Genomic DNA, 14,353 nt, shown 5'->3' with positions numbered 1-14,353 from the left:
CAGAAGTGGTGCCGTAAGAGCCAGCCCTCAACCAATCGGAGTAAGGAGGTGCGGTACACTAAAGGGATGTGCTGTAAAGGCCATTAAGACGACTCCTCTCACATTCTAGCCTTCATTTTCATTTACCCCCCTGAAAAACAAACAAGCCAAAAAAAAACCAAAACAAAAACACAAACCTGAGGTCAGCTACTTCCAAGAGATGCCAATAGTTCTCCATCCACTTCCACTATTGGTGTTCTTGTCCAATTGCACATCACAGTGCCCCCCCTCCCCAAAGCAATAAACACAAGCACAGGAAAATAAGTTGACGCACTTTATTCCTAAAACAGAAGCCACACCACCAACTGCTGGCATGGCATTCATATATATTTATTTATATATATTGCCGTTTGGTTTTTGTGTCTAAATGTGTGGTATAAAATACTATATACAACAATGTACCTCTTTATTTGAACACAGTGAAGTTCATTGCTGTACAAGTCCTCTGTAGCTACAGCTTTGCTGTAAGATCTTCATGCTCAAAGGCATGAAACATAATTCTCCACTCTAATTCTTCTGTACATTGTGGCAATACAAATATTCTGTCTCCATTACAAAAAATAATACTCTAAAAGCAACCTACTGGGACTTTATTTAATTTTTATGGGCTTTTTCTTGGTTGTTTTATTAATTAAGACGATTACATATATCTTAGACCAATTGCTTTAAAGCCGGAAGGTGATATAAACCCTCTCCATTTTTTATATATAAAAGAGGTTAAGAAATAAGACAAATTATACATTTAAAAACTTACAATAAATAAGATGAATGCAGGCATTTTGTTTGGATACAATTTCATCCAAAGGAATAAAAAGGAATCTCATGTCTTAAAACCAAGTTTGAGTTTTTTCCTTGATCAAATATGTCCCTTTTCTTCCAATAACTTTACAGATAGACTTGTCTCTTCAACACAGACTGGCCAGTGACTGCTGCCATGCTACATTACCATGACAACCAATCTGTCATTCTCTCACGTTCACTGAATGCAATTCAACTTCTGGTTTCCCCCTCTTTTTTTCATTTATTCCCTTGTCTCTATGTGTATGTCTTTAAATCACAGGGACAGGACTTCCAGTCTCACAGGGGGTGGAGCAGGACTGGCTAAGCTTGGAACAGCATCCACTTCCATCCTGGTGCAGGATTCAGCTCCGTACACTGGTTTTCTTCACTTATTATGACCCCGCCCCCTTTGGAGCCGTCGCTTTCTTCTCCTCGTCATCCCTCCTGTAGCAGCCTGATGTTTACAACATGTTCATGATGAAGTTGTACATCTGGTTCAGCACCACAAAGTGAATTGGTAGGCATGATCGTCGGTCTTGCGTAGCCGGGTCACATGTCAGCCAGGAGAGGGCGTTGTACTGCTCCAGCACAAATCTATTGAGGTAAGCGAAACAGTTGGGCTTCAATTTTCACGTAGTTCAAGGCCAACATTAATCAGTGCATATTAAAACTAGGTCTAAAATATATGGCAAGTTTTGCCAGCGTTGTGCACAAATCAGCTTCACTCTGAAATCGTCTACGAATAGAAAACTCACCCTGGAAACACAGTCAGCAGGGTGGTAATAGTAATTTGTGCACTCAACTTGATGCAGAGTGTGTTCTGGTGTTGTTTACCTGAGTACATCTGAGGTCTGATTGGAGTCGAGGGGGTGGGAGTGTTTGCTGTGCAGTAGTTCATCTGATTGCACTGAAGACACATGGAGGTGCAAAGAGGCCTGAGAGGAAGCACGGGGGAAAGAGGTGGTGTCAAAGGCATTATAATGAAGTTATCAACCTTTCATTACATCTCATTTAAATAATGATAGCTCTTTTCACAGCAGAATGATAGCAGCGGTGAGTCTGTAACCAACTGCAGAAGCAATGGATATCACTACACCTAAAACTGCAAACAAGCAAAACTACTTTCTTGTGTGGACACTTTTCAGTTGTGGCAATTACACACAAGGGTTCGATCACACTTGCTCAAGTATGGTTACACAAGCAGCAAAATGCTACAGAAGTGTTCAGAAGATCATTATCATCTGACTTATTTACTGCATTTTCAGCATAGTTGCGGTTTAATGGGGTGCTGCGTGCTGGATGGTGTCTTGGCGACTTCTCGGAGTCAGTGAGGTTTCTAAGCAATCAGCTGAGACCAGGATTAATGACCAGGACTATTTATAATGGGCTACAAATGCATGCAATGAATTGAACTCTGTCAAAAACAAATTGGTGCATTTTAGATGAACACCTGAGAGGTATATTCCCCTCATCTGTAGTCTATGCGATGTAGCAACAGGAAGAAAAAGGCCAGGGGTTGCAAACCACACAGGACACTGTTGTTCTGCTTTGAGTGGTAGTGTTCAGGAAAGCCACTTAATATCTTTTAGCTTTCAAAGGAAAGCATCAGCAAGAATGGTGTATTAAAGTAACCCTTCCACAGCTTTAGGTGCACGTGCTTAAAAATGGCAGACCTTAAAAATGCATTCAAAGCAAATGTGAGAGGAGCCTTGAGTAGTACCTTGAGAAAGAGTGGGCACTGGTTCTGAGCCTGCGGACAGGCCGACCAGAACCAGTCGGGTAGTGGGCCGGCTTTGGCCGTAGAGACAAAGTAGCCTAATGCCAGAGGCTGCTGCAGGAGGTTAGGAACTTCTTCAGGAGACTCCATACGATCAGTACTCTGACCCTGCAACAAGGCGGAAGCTCAAGATTAACTTTTTTTGGTTTCTATGTGTCGTGTCATGTTGCACTTTGCAGAGTGTGCACGTGTTTTATGTAACTGTTGTTGTAGTACCTTACTGTCACCTCCGTGGTGGTAATGAGAGCCAGGGGAGTGTACTGGGGAAGTGGTAGGTGAGATGTTGATGATGTCTGGATCCACTAACTCGTTCTCCTGGTCCAGCAGGGCAAAGATCCCAATAGCATCAGATCCATCTGTGGAGAAGAGGAGAACAACTCAATAGGGTCCATAACTTTAAAAAAGAAAACCAAAAATAAAACTTGCATGGTCCAACTTTCAGACTTTTTACATACTATGTAATTTGAGAGTCAGTGTGTCATTTACTATACTGCAACTTATGAGTAAATATGGCTTATATTTCTGGCAACAAATGTATTTTTCACAAAAGAAATAAGCTGAAGACCCTTGAGGCTGCCGTAGATGCATAAAGCATGTAAGCAAACAACTACAATTCACACTCTTAATAGACTAGAAAATTAAACAAGGAGGATTTGGAAACAAACAGTACTGAAAGGGTAACACTCAGATGGTTGCTGAGAGATAGTTTGGCCACCAGAACATAGGATGAGCTGCAACAAATTACTAAAAAAGAAGAAAAAAAAGAAAAATTGGAAATCCCAGGGAGTGACTGCAAGATAGACGACGAACTACTGACCAGTGGTGGCATTGAGAATGTCGATGTTGGGGTCGATGTTGGTGTAATTGGAGCTGGCAATCTGGACGGAGGCAGAGGTGGGGAAGACCAGGATGTGGGTGCAGGAGGTGTCCTGCGGGGTGCTCAGCTGGGACGTCTGCATGTTCAAGGTGGTGCTGCGGCCAAACACTGAGCCTGTCGACACGGAGTCTGACAGGACGCACAAAGGAAAGAGAAAGGGTCAATGAACAGTGCAGGGAAACGATATGAATGGGAATCCATTCACAATCCTTTTTATCTAGTACGAGTAAAATGATTAAACTGGTATTCGCTGAGAAAATTCATCTCATTTCATTCGTTGAAAGTGATTTAATTTCACTGCGCCATCATGAGTATGTTAATATAACCGAAAAGTGTTAGACTGAAAGGCAAGTTAAAGCTTTAACTGATTAACACAGCTATAACATTCAAAATTTAAAGAAATGACTGCTTAAATATTAATATGTCTTAATTTTTTACAGCTAAAATTGCAGTATTAGGATTAAAAATGTATTTAAAAAAGTGTCCTCACATATATACACCATGGAAGAAACTAGATTTAGAATGTCAGAACAGCTGTTACATTTAGTGCCAACCCCCTTAGTCATAGTCATCTGAGGCTAACACAGCCTCGCTAATCTCTTTCAGCTTGAAGGGGTTTTTAGAAAGGAGATGTCCTCAGCTTGGCATAGCTCAACAGAATCCTGGTATGATGCACTGACAATCCCCCCCTACTCGTTTCCCAAAATAAACCCATTGATCTGGCTCTCCATCACACTGCATTGAGATCAATGGGTATCTGAGAGGTAGTGCTTTATGAGCGCAAGGTACATGATCTTCCCTGCCATCAATCTGCCCTGGATTTGGGGGGGGGGGGGTGCATTGTGATATGCTGCTGCCATCCATCATGCCACACAAACATATGCACACACCAGCACTGCCTTTCTGAGTAGAGTAATGTCACTCAGATAAGAAGTGTACATTAAATCAGTTGGTAAGTGTATTTATAATCTTTGTCAAGCGCACGCTTTGTACCTGGCATGATGATAAAGGATCCTTGTGGCTCCATGGCAACCAAGCACACGCTGAGGATGCTGGGGGTGTCTGAGGCAGAGATGCCACACATTCGGCACATCTCCTTCAGACGTCGACTAAGTGACTGGAGGTTTCTCCTGCTCAACAGAATGCTCCAGTCTGGCACACAAAGAGAAGAGACAAAGGCATGACTGAAAGAGTGCTACACTGGTATGAAAACACATCAATGCTCCACAATCTTTTTTTTTTGTTTGGCCATGAAAAATCAGTGTGAATATTCTCCTTACCTTTCAACTCTCCGTGCCCTATCCTGCCCAGTCGGCCAATCACTACCCTCCAGGGAAGGGATGTCATCTGCACCAGTCCCAAACACCAATCCCACAGTTTCTGCAAGCCGAGACGCCGAACTGACCCTTTTTTCCTCCGTGCCCTGCAGAACGCACACATCACAAACATATCAAAACCCTGCTCTTAGCTGCTAATCAGTGGTTTAAATGCAGGATAAGGTAAACTCTTGTCAGGAACCTGTCGTCCCGGGTCTAATTTATATTTGAGTGCCAAGTGTCATTTGACAACTTGCATGACATTAGATGCAGAAATCACTGTTTAGATATCGAGCAGACACATTTTGAGTGACATCAGCAGCTGATATGCGCTGCTTGCAAGGTTAGACATTTGTTGTGTTGAGAAATAAAAGCCGGGTCTGGCCAGGATGATGTGAAGTCATTGTTAAAACTTTACTACACTAGCACAAGAGCTAGAATGTTTTTTATTCATAAGAGAAAAAAAAAATGCAACGGCTCAAACTGTGAAGACAGTAGGTTTTAATGTAATACTGATGTAGTCCTACCTGTGGGGTACATCTATGTTGATGATGCAGGTCTCCAGGAGCTCCCCATACAGATCAGTGCATGTAGCCAGAAGCCACCGTTGGTCATGGGACAAACAGTAACCTACAAAGAGCACGTTGTACTTCTGAGATGCCTCTCCAAATGTCTCCCCCAGCTCTGTCTGCTTGTCCTTTACGGGTGCCAGAATGAACGGTGGTGTATACAGACGCAGACACTCTGGCCTCTGCAGATGGGGAGAGTAAAGGATTCAGGATGTATGTTTTAACCCTTCTGTGTAAATGGTAATAAACACTAGATCTGTCCTAACTTTGGCTAACTTCCTGTATTATTTATGAACAATGCTAGTGTCTCTGTCCCATTGTCCCATCCATATCCCAGTTATCCCTTCAAGGTACTTCAAGGTTTGCCAGTGTGTAAAAGGAAAAGGTAGCACTTGCTGTGAGGAAGGAAGTCAACTGAATTAGGTCTTGATCTAAAGCACCCCTTTGTCTAAACTGGGAGTCAAGATCCCATTATGAAGGTCTCAGGGAGCTAGCCAAGCACATAATGGAAAGAAAACACTGGAGGAGCGGAGGGTTACAAGTTCCTTTGGTCCCGTTCCAGCAAAAAAGAAGAAAAAAAATTACACTGAGGATGGTTAGCTCTAAAAACTATTTCTTTCCAGTGGCAGACTCAACACAGCTGGGGCTGGAGGCTGGATCATATCAGGTCAGGTTTATGTTTGGTTTGAAAGCTGTAAGCAAGTGAAACACTGCTGCTGGGGTCACAGTGTCACCCTCTCTTTGCTCTCTATCGATCAGGGAATGGAGGATACTAGCACAGTAATGCTAACTCAAAGTGCCAAAAGGGAGCTGGTACTGTCCAGCTAAAGAGCTGAACTGCAACCGAATGCTAAGAACAGTCTGTGCTTTTTAAATGGAGTTTGGCAAAGCAATTAGACGGTAACGGCTACAACTATGCTCTGTGTTGCATTTACCTCTGGGCTCCTCAGTGCGGTGTCTATGGCCAAGCCTGGGCCGAACCCAGTCAGTGACTTGACATTGGTCGAAGTGGGCAGTGGCCGTCTGCACTGAGCAAACACTGAGAACGCAAGAGATTTGAGGTGTTGGGCATAGATATGACGGTCTTCACCCCGGACTGGCTGAAGCAGGTACTGGCATGGAACAATCTGAGGGTAAGAAAACACAAAGAAAAAGACAAGTTTTTAATGATAGGCAACCAAACTCTAAACACTCTTTACCAATGCTTCTTGTGTGTTTTACAGGTGGAACACAAACAGGAGTTTAGTGGGAGTGGCTATTTGGTTGCATTTTTGCTTTTTTGCAGTCACCATGATGAAAATTAATTAAAATACAAAGCAATAAAAAAAAAAGGGGGGGGCCTCTCCTTTGAAGTCTACTTACTTGCACAGAGATAGAATTGCGGATGTGTGGGGGCAGGGACTGAAGCATCTCAAGGTAGCAGCGTAGCAAACCCAGTGTCCACACACTGGAGTGTGCTGGCACTGGCCCTGTGCCCCTGTCACCCTCCTCATAGCTAAAGGGGTCCACAATGTAAACAACAATGGCAGGTGGATACGTGACAGCGTGGGACTCCCCATCGGTGGGCACTCCTACCTTCTCTCGTTCCAAAGTGCTACAGAAAATATAAGAGCACAACTTCAGTATGAGAAAACTCATTTTATACTCAAGTTATTTGTTTTATTCACTAAACTGTACATTCACACTAACAAAATGTTTATTTAGATACATTTTCTGTTGAAGATGTGAAGGGTTTTGTGTTCCAATGGTACCTTTCAGGAGGCTCTGTGGGCCCCTGGGCCTGGCTGCTGGAGTTGTCCCCTGAGGTGCCAGTATTCTGGGTACCAGCCTGCAGTCCCAGCTGTCCACTCTGGGGGCCACCTCCCTGGCCCTGGCTGCCCATGCTCCCAAACGGGGGAAAGGAGCTGGGTTTGGCAGGTATCGTGCTGCCGGGCTGGCCTGAAGATGTCACAAGGTTGTTGGATGATGCAGAGCCATTTCCGGACACGCCGTTGCTATTGTTGGGAATGGTGGCGCCAGCAGCATTCGCTGAGCCCTGCTGGCTGGCTGTGCTGGAGTTGGAGCTAGATAGTTGTGTGGATGACGACTGGTTGGATGTGGATGAGGGAGTGGGTTGTGTAAGGAGAGAACTGTCTAATGCCTGTGATGCGAGGTATGGAGCTGAAGTCAAACAAAAAAGAAAAAAAAAAGGAAAACACCATTGGATTTTTATTGAAACAGAAAATAAAAACATACTCCATTTACTCCATCTCAACATCCTCCTACACCGATCACACTTCTTTAGCATTTCAAAGCTCTGCTCTCTTTTAAGCAGTCAAGGTTCTCCAGCTAGCCTTTTTATAATAAGGCAAAATATTAATAACTACACCAAGAGGTGCCAAAAATTGGAAATTCAGCAACAAAGAGCCGATTGAACCACACATTTTACACCAGAACAACCAGCAACCATGTAGAATCAAATATGCAACGGTCACTGAGCAGTAAATGTCGCTGTGACGTACCGAGGTTGTGGCGGCACACTTGTGCATAGAGTTTGAGCTTAGCAAAGGCATCACTGTTGCCGCTGGCTGCCTTGAGGAACCAATCACTGACTGGCTGATCCACGAGGGTCTTGGCTCCACTGCCACCGACAAGAACTATGCCATCAGGGTAACCTTTGGAAATGGGCCGGTGCTGTCCCAGTCGACATGACTGGAGGAAAACAGATAATGGCAACATGCCAAAAACAGTGAGTATATGAGCTGATACATAAATATAATCTAATTAGTCTGATTTAGCTAAAGAATGCACTGAAAGTAGTTGTAATGTGTTGGACAGTTGGACTGTGCCTTTCATCTCTACCTCATAAACAGCAGTGAGGTCTCTGAAGAAGGTCTTGGCACCACTGAGCAGAGCCTCATTGTCAGGACAAACCACCAGATAGCCGATATCCCGCTGGGAGCCAAAAGGATCCAGCAACAGCTTCTCCCAGTAGGGCAGACCAAATGGAGACAGCACCACAAAGTCATACTCAAAACCCACGAGGAAGGTGGGGATGGGTAGAGGCTCCGGGGACTCATCTGTGCCTGTGGAAGTTATGGGGAAGCAGGAGAAGAATGAAGGTAAAACCACGTGCGGGTGGAAGCAGAAAGAAACAGGAATAAAAGCCAAATAGGAAAAATTGTTAACTGGTAAGATGTCAGCTCCACATTTAAACTTCCACTGTGCATCAACATGTGAGGTCACCCAACAATCTGACAGCTCCTCCCAGCAGAACTGACATCTGGACCACACCAGAGGGACCACACTGACTATTGATCTGACAGTCTTCAGGGCTTTTCTACCCCAGACACAAATCCCAAATGTCATCCACAATGTTGTTATCACCCTCATAGTAGAAATCAAGGATCTGAACAGTAATTCTTTTTGAAAGATAGCACTTTTGTGCTCAAACTGACAATGAAGAATTTTTTCTGCTGCTACTTTCTGGGAGTTTTTCCAGGAATCTTATTCTACTCAGTCTGACACCTCTGCTGGTTACGTACTGGAAAACACTGAATTACTACTATGGTCTTGGATGAGAGAGAAGTGGATACCAGTAAGGTCTCAGTGAGAACCGTGTATCAAGTCAGAATTTAACACAAATTTTACCATAAGAGCCCCGTCCTGCCATCTTGTGGAACTGTTGCCAGGTGAGGGGACCCTGAACGCCCCATGACCGCACTGTCCTCTTCTTCTGGATTGCATCCTGGAGCACGGGCTGGAGGGACATCAGCACCCGCAGCACGTCCTGAGAGCACAGTGCACTCACGTCCACTGCTGAACAACAGATGAACAGAGAAGATTGAGATTAATCACAACATGAGGCACTGGGTGCAAAAAAAACACTCACAAAACCAGAGGTGGGGAGCAACAAAGTTCAAATACTTTGTTACTGTACTTCAGTAGAATTTTCTGGTATGTGTACTTTACGTGAGTATTTATTTTTGTGACAACTTTTTACTTTTACTTCCTATATTTTTACACAAATATCTGGCTCGTTACTTTAGGTTTTTAAGAGAAAAGTTTTTATTTCCCATCGCTTCAAGCATCAAACAGATCTGAGACTAAATGGAGGAACAACAACACATAAAAGCCAGTATTATTGGTGTACCTGCCATCACTGGGGCTTATCGCATACTTTGTACTTCAGCATCTAGCTAGAGGTACAGAAGAGGCAATGAAGATGCAACATTTCTAACTGCTCAACAAATCAGCATAAACAAACTCTGCAGTGTAGCTAGCAGACACACTGACAAAGTTACAGCAGCTGTATTTCTCAGGGAGAGAAAAGAATGAGAGATAACTTCACTCAGACATGGAGAAAGATGTAAAACAGAACAGGAGAGGAAGAAGAGGGATTATATCTAAAAGGTAAGGACTGCTCAGTGACATCTGATAAACTGTTAGGGGATGGAAATCAGCCAAGATAGCTCGTGAAACACTCGGTTACATCTGTTGAATTCAGTTCATCCACAAAGAGCAGTAAACCTAGCACAGCCTACACACAAAGAAAATCTACTGGCGCTCACAATACAAAGTTCTGATTCTTTTCCCCACGTAGAGACACTAGAACTGATCATAGGGTTCCCCCACCTGCTGAATCCCACTTTGACCCCTGATTATAGTCATTTTTGTGTTTAGGTGTGGAGGCAGTCACCCTCTACAATGTAGGCAGCAGAAAACAGAGCTGTTTTTAAATTCCCTTTCACCGCTTGTGTCCTACATAACAGATTCAAGCTGAATACGTTCATTAGGATTACAATTTAGATTGGAATAACGTTTGTATTGTCATGTACTAATATTATTTTATTGTTATAGCAAAAGGCTCAGCTAGCTTTATTTCCTCACCATTTTGTTTGGCCCAGTGGTGCAAACAGGTGCTCTTGACCAGTGCCTCATCCACCTTGCCACCTGACATGTTGTCCATAAACTGCCTGCCGTGCTCCATGGCCATGTAACAGTCGCTGCGGCAGTCCCTCTCCTCTACCCGTACACATGGGGGTATAGGAGCCCCGTTTGGCCCCCGTGTCACTACGTCATGCTCCAGAATTGAAATGGGTGAAAAGGGGTTGGTACACTGGTCCTGCAGGAGCATAATCAGCTCATCTGGGATATGGTCACCTCTCCCAACTCCACTTCTATCCAGTGAGGAAAGCCGCAGCTCCTCAAAGCGCTTTTCTGCCTCTCTGCTGATGTCTGAGCCGCGGCCGATGATATCCAGCTCATCCTCCAGGAAGAGGCCTGAGCCATTCCCGTAACGCCTGTTGACCACAGCGCTGAAGCCGCAGGTACAGGGTTCCTGGGCCTCACCGACAGGATCGCTGAGGTACACGCCCACATCAGCTCCTTTTATGTTCATGTTACATACACAGATGCAGCAGCTGTCAAAGTTGCAGTCCTTGAAGAGGTTCATGACTGACTCGGAGAGGATGAGGGTGACATAGAGACTATGGGCTTCAGGGATGGAGGGAACTGTGGCCGGCTCCACTGAATTCAGTGGTCGGCAGGTGGAGGGGGTGGACGCTGCTGGAGAGTAAAGATCAGAATTCTCATACTTGAGTGATCCCTGGACACTGGAGGGGCCACGTGGCGTGCGTGGGGTGCGAGGCGTACGTGGGGTAGGGGCAGAGAAGCGTGGGGTGGCGGGTGAGGGCAGGATGCCAGCGCCACTGTTACTTGGCGGAGCGCTGTTGATCATGAAAGGCGTCTGGGTTTGAGGGGTGAACTCTTGGTCCATGGTGCTGCCCACACTGGGGATATTACTGAGGACAGAGAAATTAAAGAACACACATTAAAGAAGGCACTAGAACTACACAGTGGTATAAAAGCATGGGTGACACTGAGGAACGCTGCAGCTCCTTTTAACAAAACAATTCTCGTAAAACGGTGGCCAGGTTAACTGGTATTTAACCCAACCTGTCAAAACAGGTCCTAATAAGAAAATGTACAGTTCTAATTCAGTGTCAAAACTCTTTCCCATGCAAAAAGAAACCACACGCATATCTATCTTTTATTTTATATATATATATATATATATATATATATATATATATATATATATATATATATATATATATATATATCTCAAAATCATATCATATATGGGTCCCCTGAACAAAATGTCAGCATTCTAACTGTGGTATGAAAATACAGGAGAAACTACACAGTTGTACACTGAACATAGTTGTTCTTGGGTGCCAGAACAATAAAATTCAGTACACCGCTTCAGATAATATACTGCCATCCACCTGTCTTGCTGAATTTGTGAAGACAGTTTGAGTAATAAGGTAGCAGGGCACACCGACATTCACTACAATAAGAAATGCAGAGTGGGTTCAGACTGCGCACATGTTTACACATGAGGGAACAAGAATGCAGGAGTGAGAGAATGAGAAACGGGTAGTGGAAAAAAAAAAAAGCAGAGGGAGAGAGGAATACATTCAATAAACATTTCAACAAGCGTCCCTCTGAGGTAAGGGATATTTTTGGGCTTGCAAGCAACTGTGAGGAAGCAGCAAGAGAGAGACAGCGTGTATGAGTGAGAGCGAGAGCCAGAGAGAGGTGGGGGGGTGGGTGAGCACATCATGTCCCTAGCTGTATGTGGGGAACAACTCTTGGCATAGACCCATTAGAAAGGAAGCCCCAGCATAACACTCTCCAGCCCAGGGCACAATCACCATGGGATGCAGAAGGGAAGGCAGCACCATAGCAACAATATAAGATCTTACAGACACCTCTATCTGCCCACTCAAGGTCAACTGGGCTTAGCACTCCAGTAACTTTAAAAAAAAAACAAAACATGAAACCAAAACCTTACTTATTTTACAGTTCTTATGAAAGAAAGAAAAAAAACTGATCACCTTCTTTTGCTTGTTCTGCTCTACATCTGCAGTCATGCTCCAGTGTACTCGAGAGAGAAATGTTCTAAAAATGATCTTAATCATCAGGCAAAAGTAAAACCCTGCAGTTGCAATTAGTTCTGCTTTAATAAAAAAAAAAAAGGCCTCTTGTGGAAAAAATAAATAAATCAGTCAACCTTTCCAGCTGAGGAAGTGAAGCCCAGTAAAAAGCAATGTGCCTCATACGTCTTACCTGAAGAAATACACTGGCATTTGCTCTAGGCCAATAATTTGGTTTATGTGATGTTTTATTATTTATAGATAAAATGCACAGCAAACCATTTCATTATCAATATGTATGTATCAGTCAAGCACACAAAGTAAGATAATACAGGTTAAAAACTGAAATAAGGGGTGTGTAATTATATAATAGGAGCAACAGAGATTAGACAGCAATCAGATATTATCCAAGTGAATGTAAGAAAAGCACAAAATCAAATGGTCAAAACCAGCTTTGCTTGAAATAAATTCCTGTGTTTGTGTGGAAAGAAGCAGAGCTGCACATTTGTAGCTGAGAGGAGCAGCGACAGATATACTATAGCCAGCATGCCACTGTGAGCAGTTAGGTGGCATGGAGCCGCCATGGGGGGGCTCATCTCACCGCTCCAGTTATAATCCTCGTCTTCAACCAAGAAGGCATTTTACACTCATATCCCTGCTCCGCCTGAGGCAACCATGCATGGGAAATTGAGCTGACTGCTAAGGTGGTGTCCAGGGAGAGACCAGAGGGTGTGTGGACAGAAAGAGAGCAGGGTGTGCACTTCCTTGCACACAAAATGCAAACCGTCCAGCTCAAGCCTCAGTTAGATTCATGATAAATTATAACAATTCTTTCAAATAGTTTGATATATCTGAATTAGCTTCAACTGACTTTAGAAAATAAAAAAAAGAAGACTGACAGTTATACCTGATGATAATATATCCAAATAATGCTATGGAATAATAAATAAGGATAGCATACCTGTCCTTGTTAAGGTAGGTCATTACAGGCACGGGGTTGAGCATCTCCCTGCCCATGGTCCAGCTAGGTCGATAGATGCAGTCCTCTGGTATTTTGATAGGCGGGAGACACTGACTGGGTAATGTCTTCAGTGGGGCAAACATGGAGCAGCCTACAAATGGCTGGCACAGCTCTGGCTTGTATACAAAAGAATAGTCCTGCAAAATGGACAGAAAATAAGGCATGAAAATCATTGTGTCTGGTTTTGTTTCCTGCCCTTCACGGGGATAACCACAACACAGGGAAACACACAGAGCAGCAAGCTTAGAAACATGATCAGGAATTTAAAAACAAACAAAAGATAAATCACAAGCATACCTTTGCTACCAATAAACAATTCCTATGGCAGCTTCATTTCACACAGACAATAACTGATACAGAGCGACAATATATTGCCAAATGTATTCCCTCGTCTGCCTTCACAGACATATGAACTTGTGTGGCATCACATTCTTAATCCACAGGGTTTAATATGATGTCGGCTCATCATTTGCAGCTATAACTCTTCTGGGAAGGCTTTCCACAAGGTTTTGGAGTGTTTATGGGAATTTTGTGACCATTCTTCCAGAAGCACATTTGTGAGGTCAGACACTGATGCTAGATGAGAAGGCCTGGCTCACAGACACCACTCTAATTCATTCCAAAGGTGTTCTATCAGGTTGAGGTCAGGACTCTGTGCAGGCCAGTCAAGTTCTTCCACACCAGACTGGCTCGTCCATGTCTTTATGGACCTGCTTTGTGCACTGGTGTGCAGTCATGTTGGAACAGGAAGGGGCCATCCCTAAACTGTTCCCACAAAGTTGGGAGCATGAAATTGTTCCAAATGTCTTGGTATGCTGAAGCATTAAGAGTTCCTTTCACTGGAACTAAGAGGCCGAGCCCAACTCCTGAAAACCAACCCCACACCATAATCCCCCTCCACCAAACTTTACACTTGGCACAGTGCAGTCAGACAGGTACCGTTCTCCTGGCAACCTCCAAACCCAGACTCATCCATCAGATTGCCAGATGGAGAAGTGTGATTCATCAGTCCAGAAAACACATCTCCACTGCTCTAGAGTCCAATGGTTCCATG

General features: G+C 43.9%; 1 protein-coding gene across 1 annotated transcript in view; it reads right to left on the bottom strand.

Annotated features, from left to right (window-relative positions):
* Window positions 1-300: 300 nt before the first annotated feature.
* Window positions 301-14,353, bottom strand: part of med13a (mediator complex subunit 13a) — a 68,487-nt gene continuing 54,434 nt past the window's right edge. The window contains exons 15-30 of the mRNA XM_030745991.1: window positions 13,240-13,436; window positions 10,228-11,141; window positions 8,989-9,156; window positions 8,200-8,423; window positions 7,860-8,049; window positions 7,110-7,518; window positions 6,721-6,952; window positions 6,294-6,485; window positions 5,317-5,540; window positions 4,754-4,896; window positions 4,467-4,625; window positions 3,414-3,602; window positions 2,813-2,952; window positions 2,540-2,704; window positions 1,654-1,754; window positions 301-1,413 (exon numbers count right to left, since the gene is read on the bottom strand). Coding sequence (XP_030601851.1) covers window positions 1,281-1,413; window positions 1,654-1,754; window positions 2,540-2,704; window positions 2,813-2,952; window positions 3,414-3,602; window positions 4,467-4,625; window positions 4,754-4,896; window positions 5,317-5,540; window positions 6,294-6,485; window positions 6,721-6,952; window positions 7,110-7,518; window positions 7,860-8,049; window positions 8,200-8,423; window positions 8,989-9,156; window positions 10,228-11,141; window positions 13,240-13,436 — 3,780 coding nt within the window. The 3' untranslated portion in view covers window positions 301-1,280. The remainder of the gene's footprint in view (window positions 1,414-1,653; window positions 1,755-2,539; window positions 2,705-2,812; window positions 2,953-3,413; window positions 3,603-4,466; window positions 4,626-4,753; window positions 4,897-5,316; window positions 5,541-6,293; window positions 6,486-6,720; window positions 6,953-7,109; window positions 7,519-7,859; window positions 8,050-8,199; window positions 8,424-8,988; window positions 9,157-10,227; window positions 11,142-13,239; window positions 13,437-14,353) is intronic.

This window comes from Archocentrus centrarchus, chromosome 14 (assembly GCF_007364275.1).
Source record: "Archocentrus centrarchus isolate MPI-CPG fArcCen1 chromosome 14, fArcCen1, whole genome shotgun sequence".
NCBI lineage: Eukaryota > Metazoa > Chordata > Actinopteri > Cichliformes > Cichlidae > Archocentrus > Archocentrus centrarchus.
This window is presented reverse-complemented; position numbering and strand designations above follow the sequence as displayed.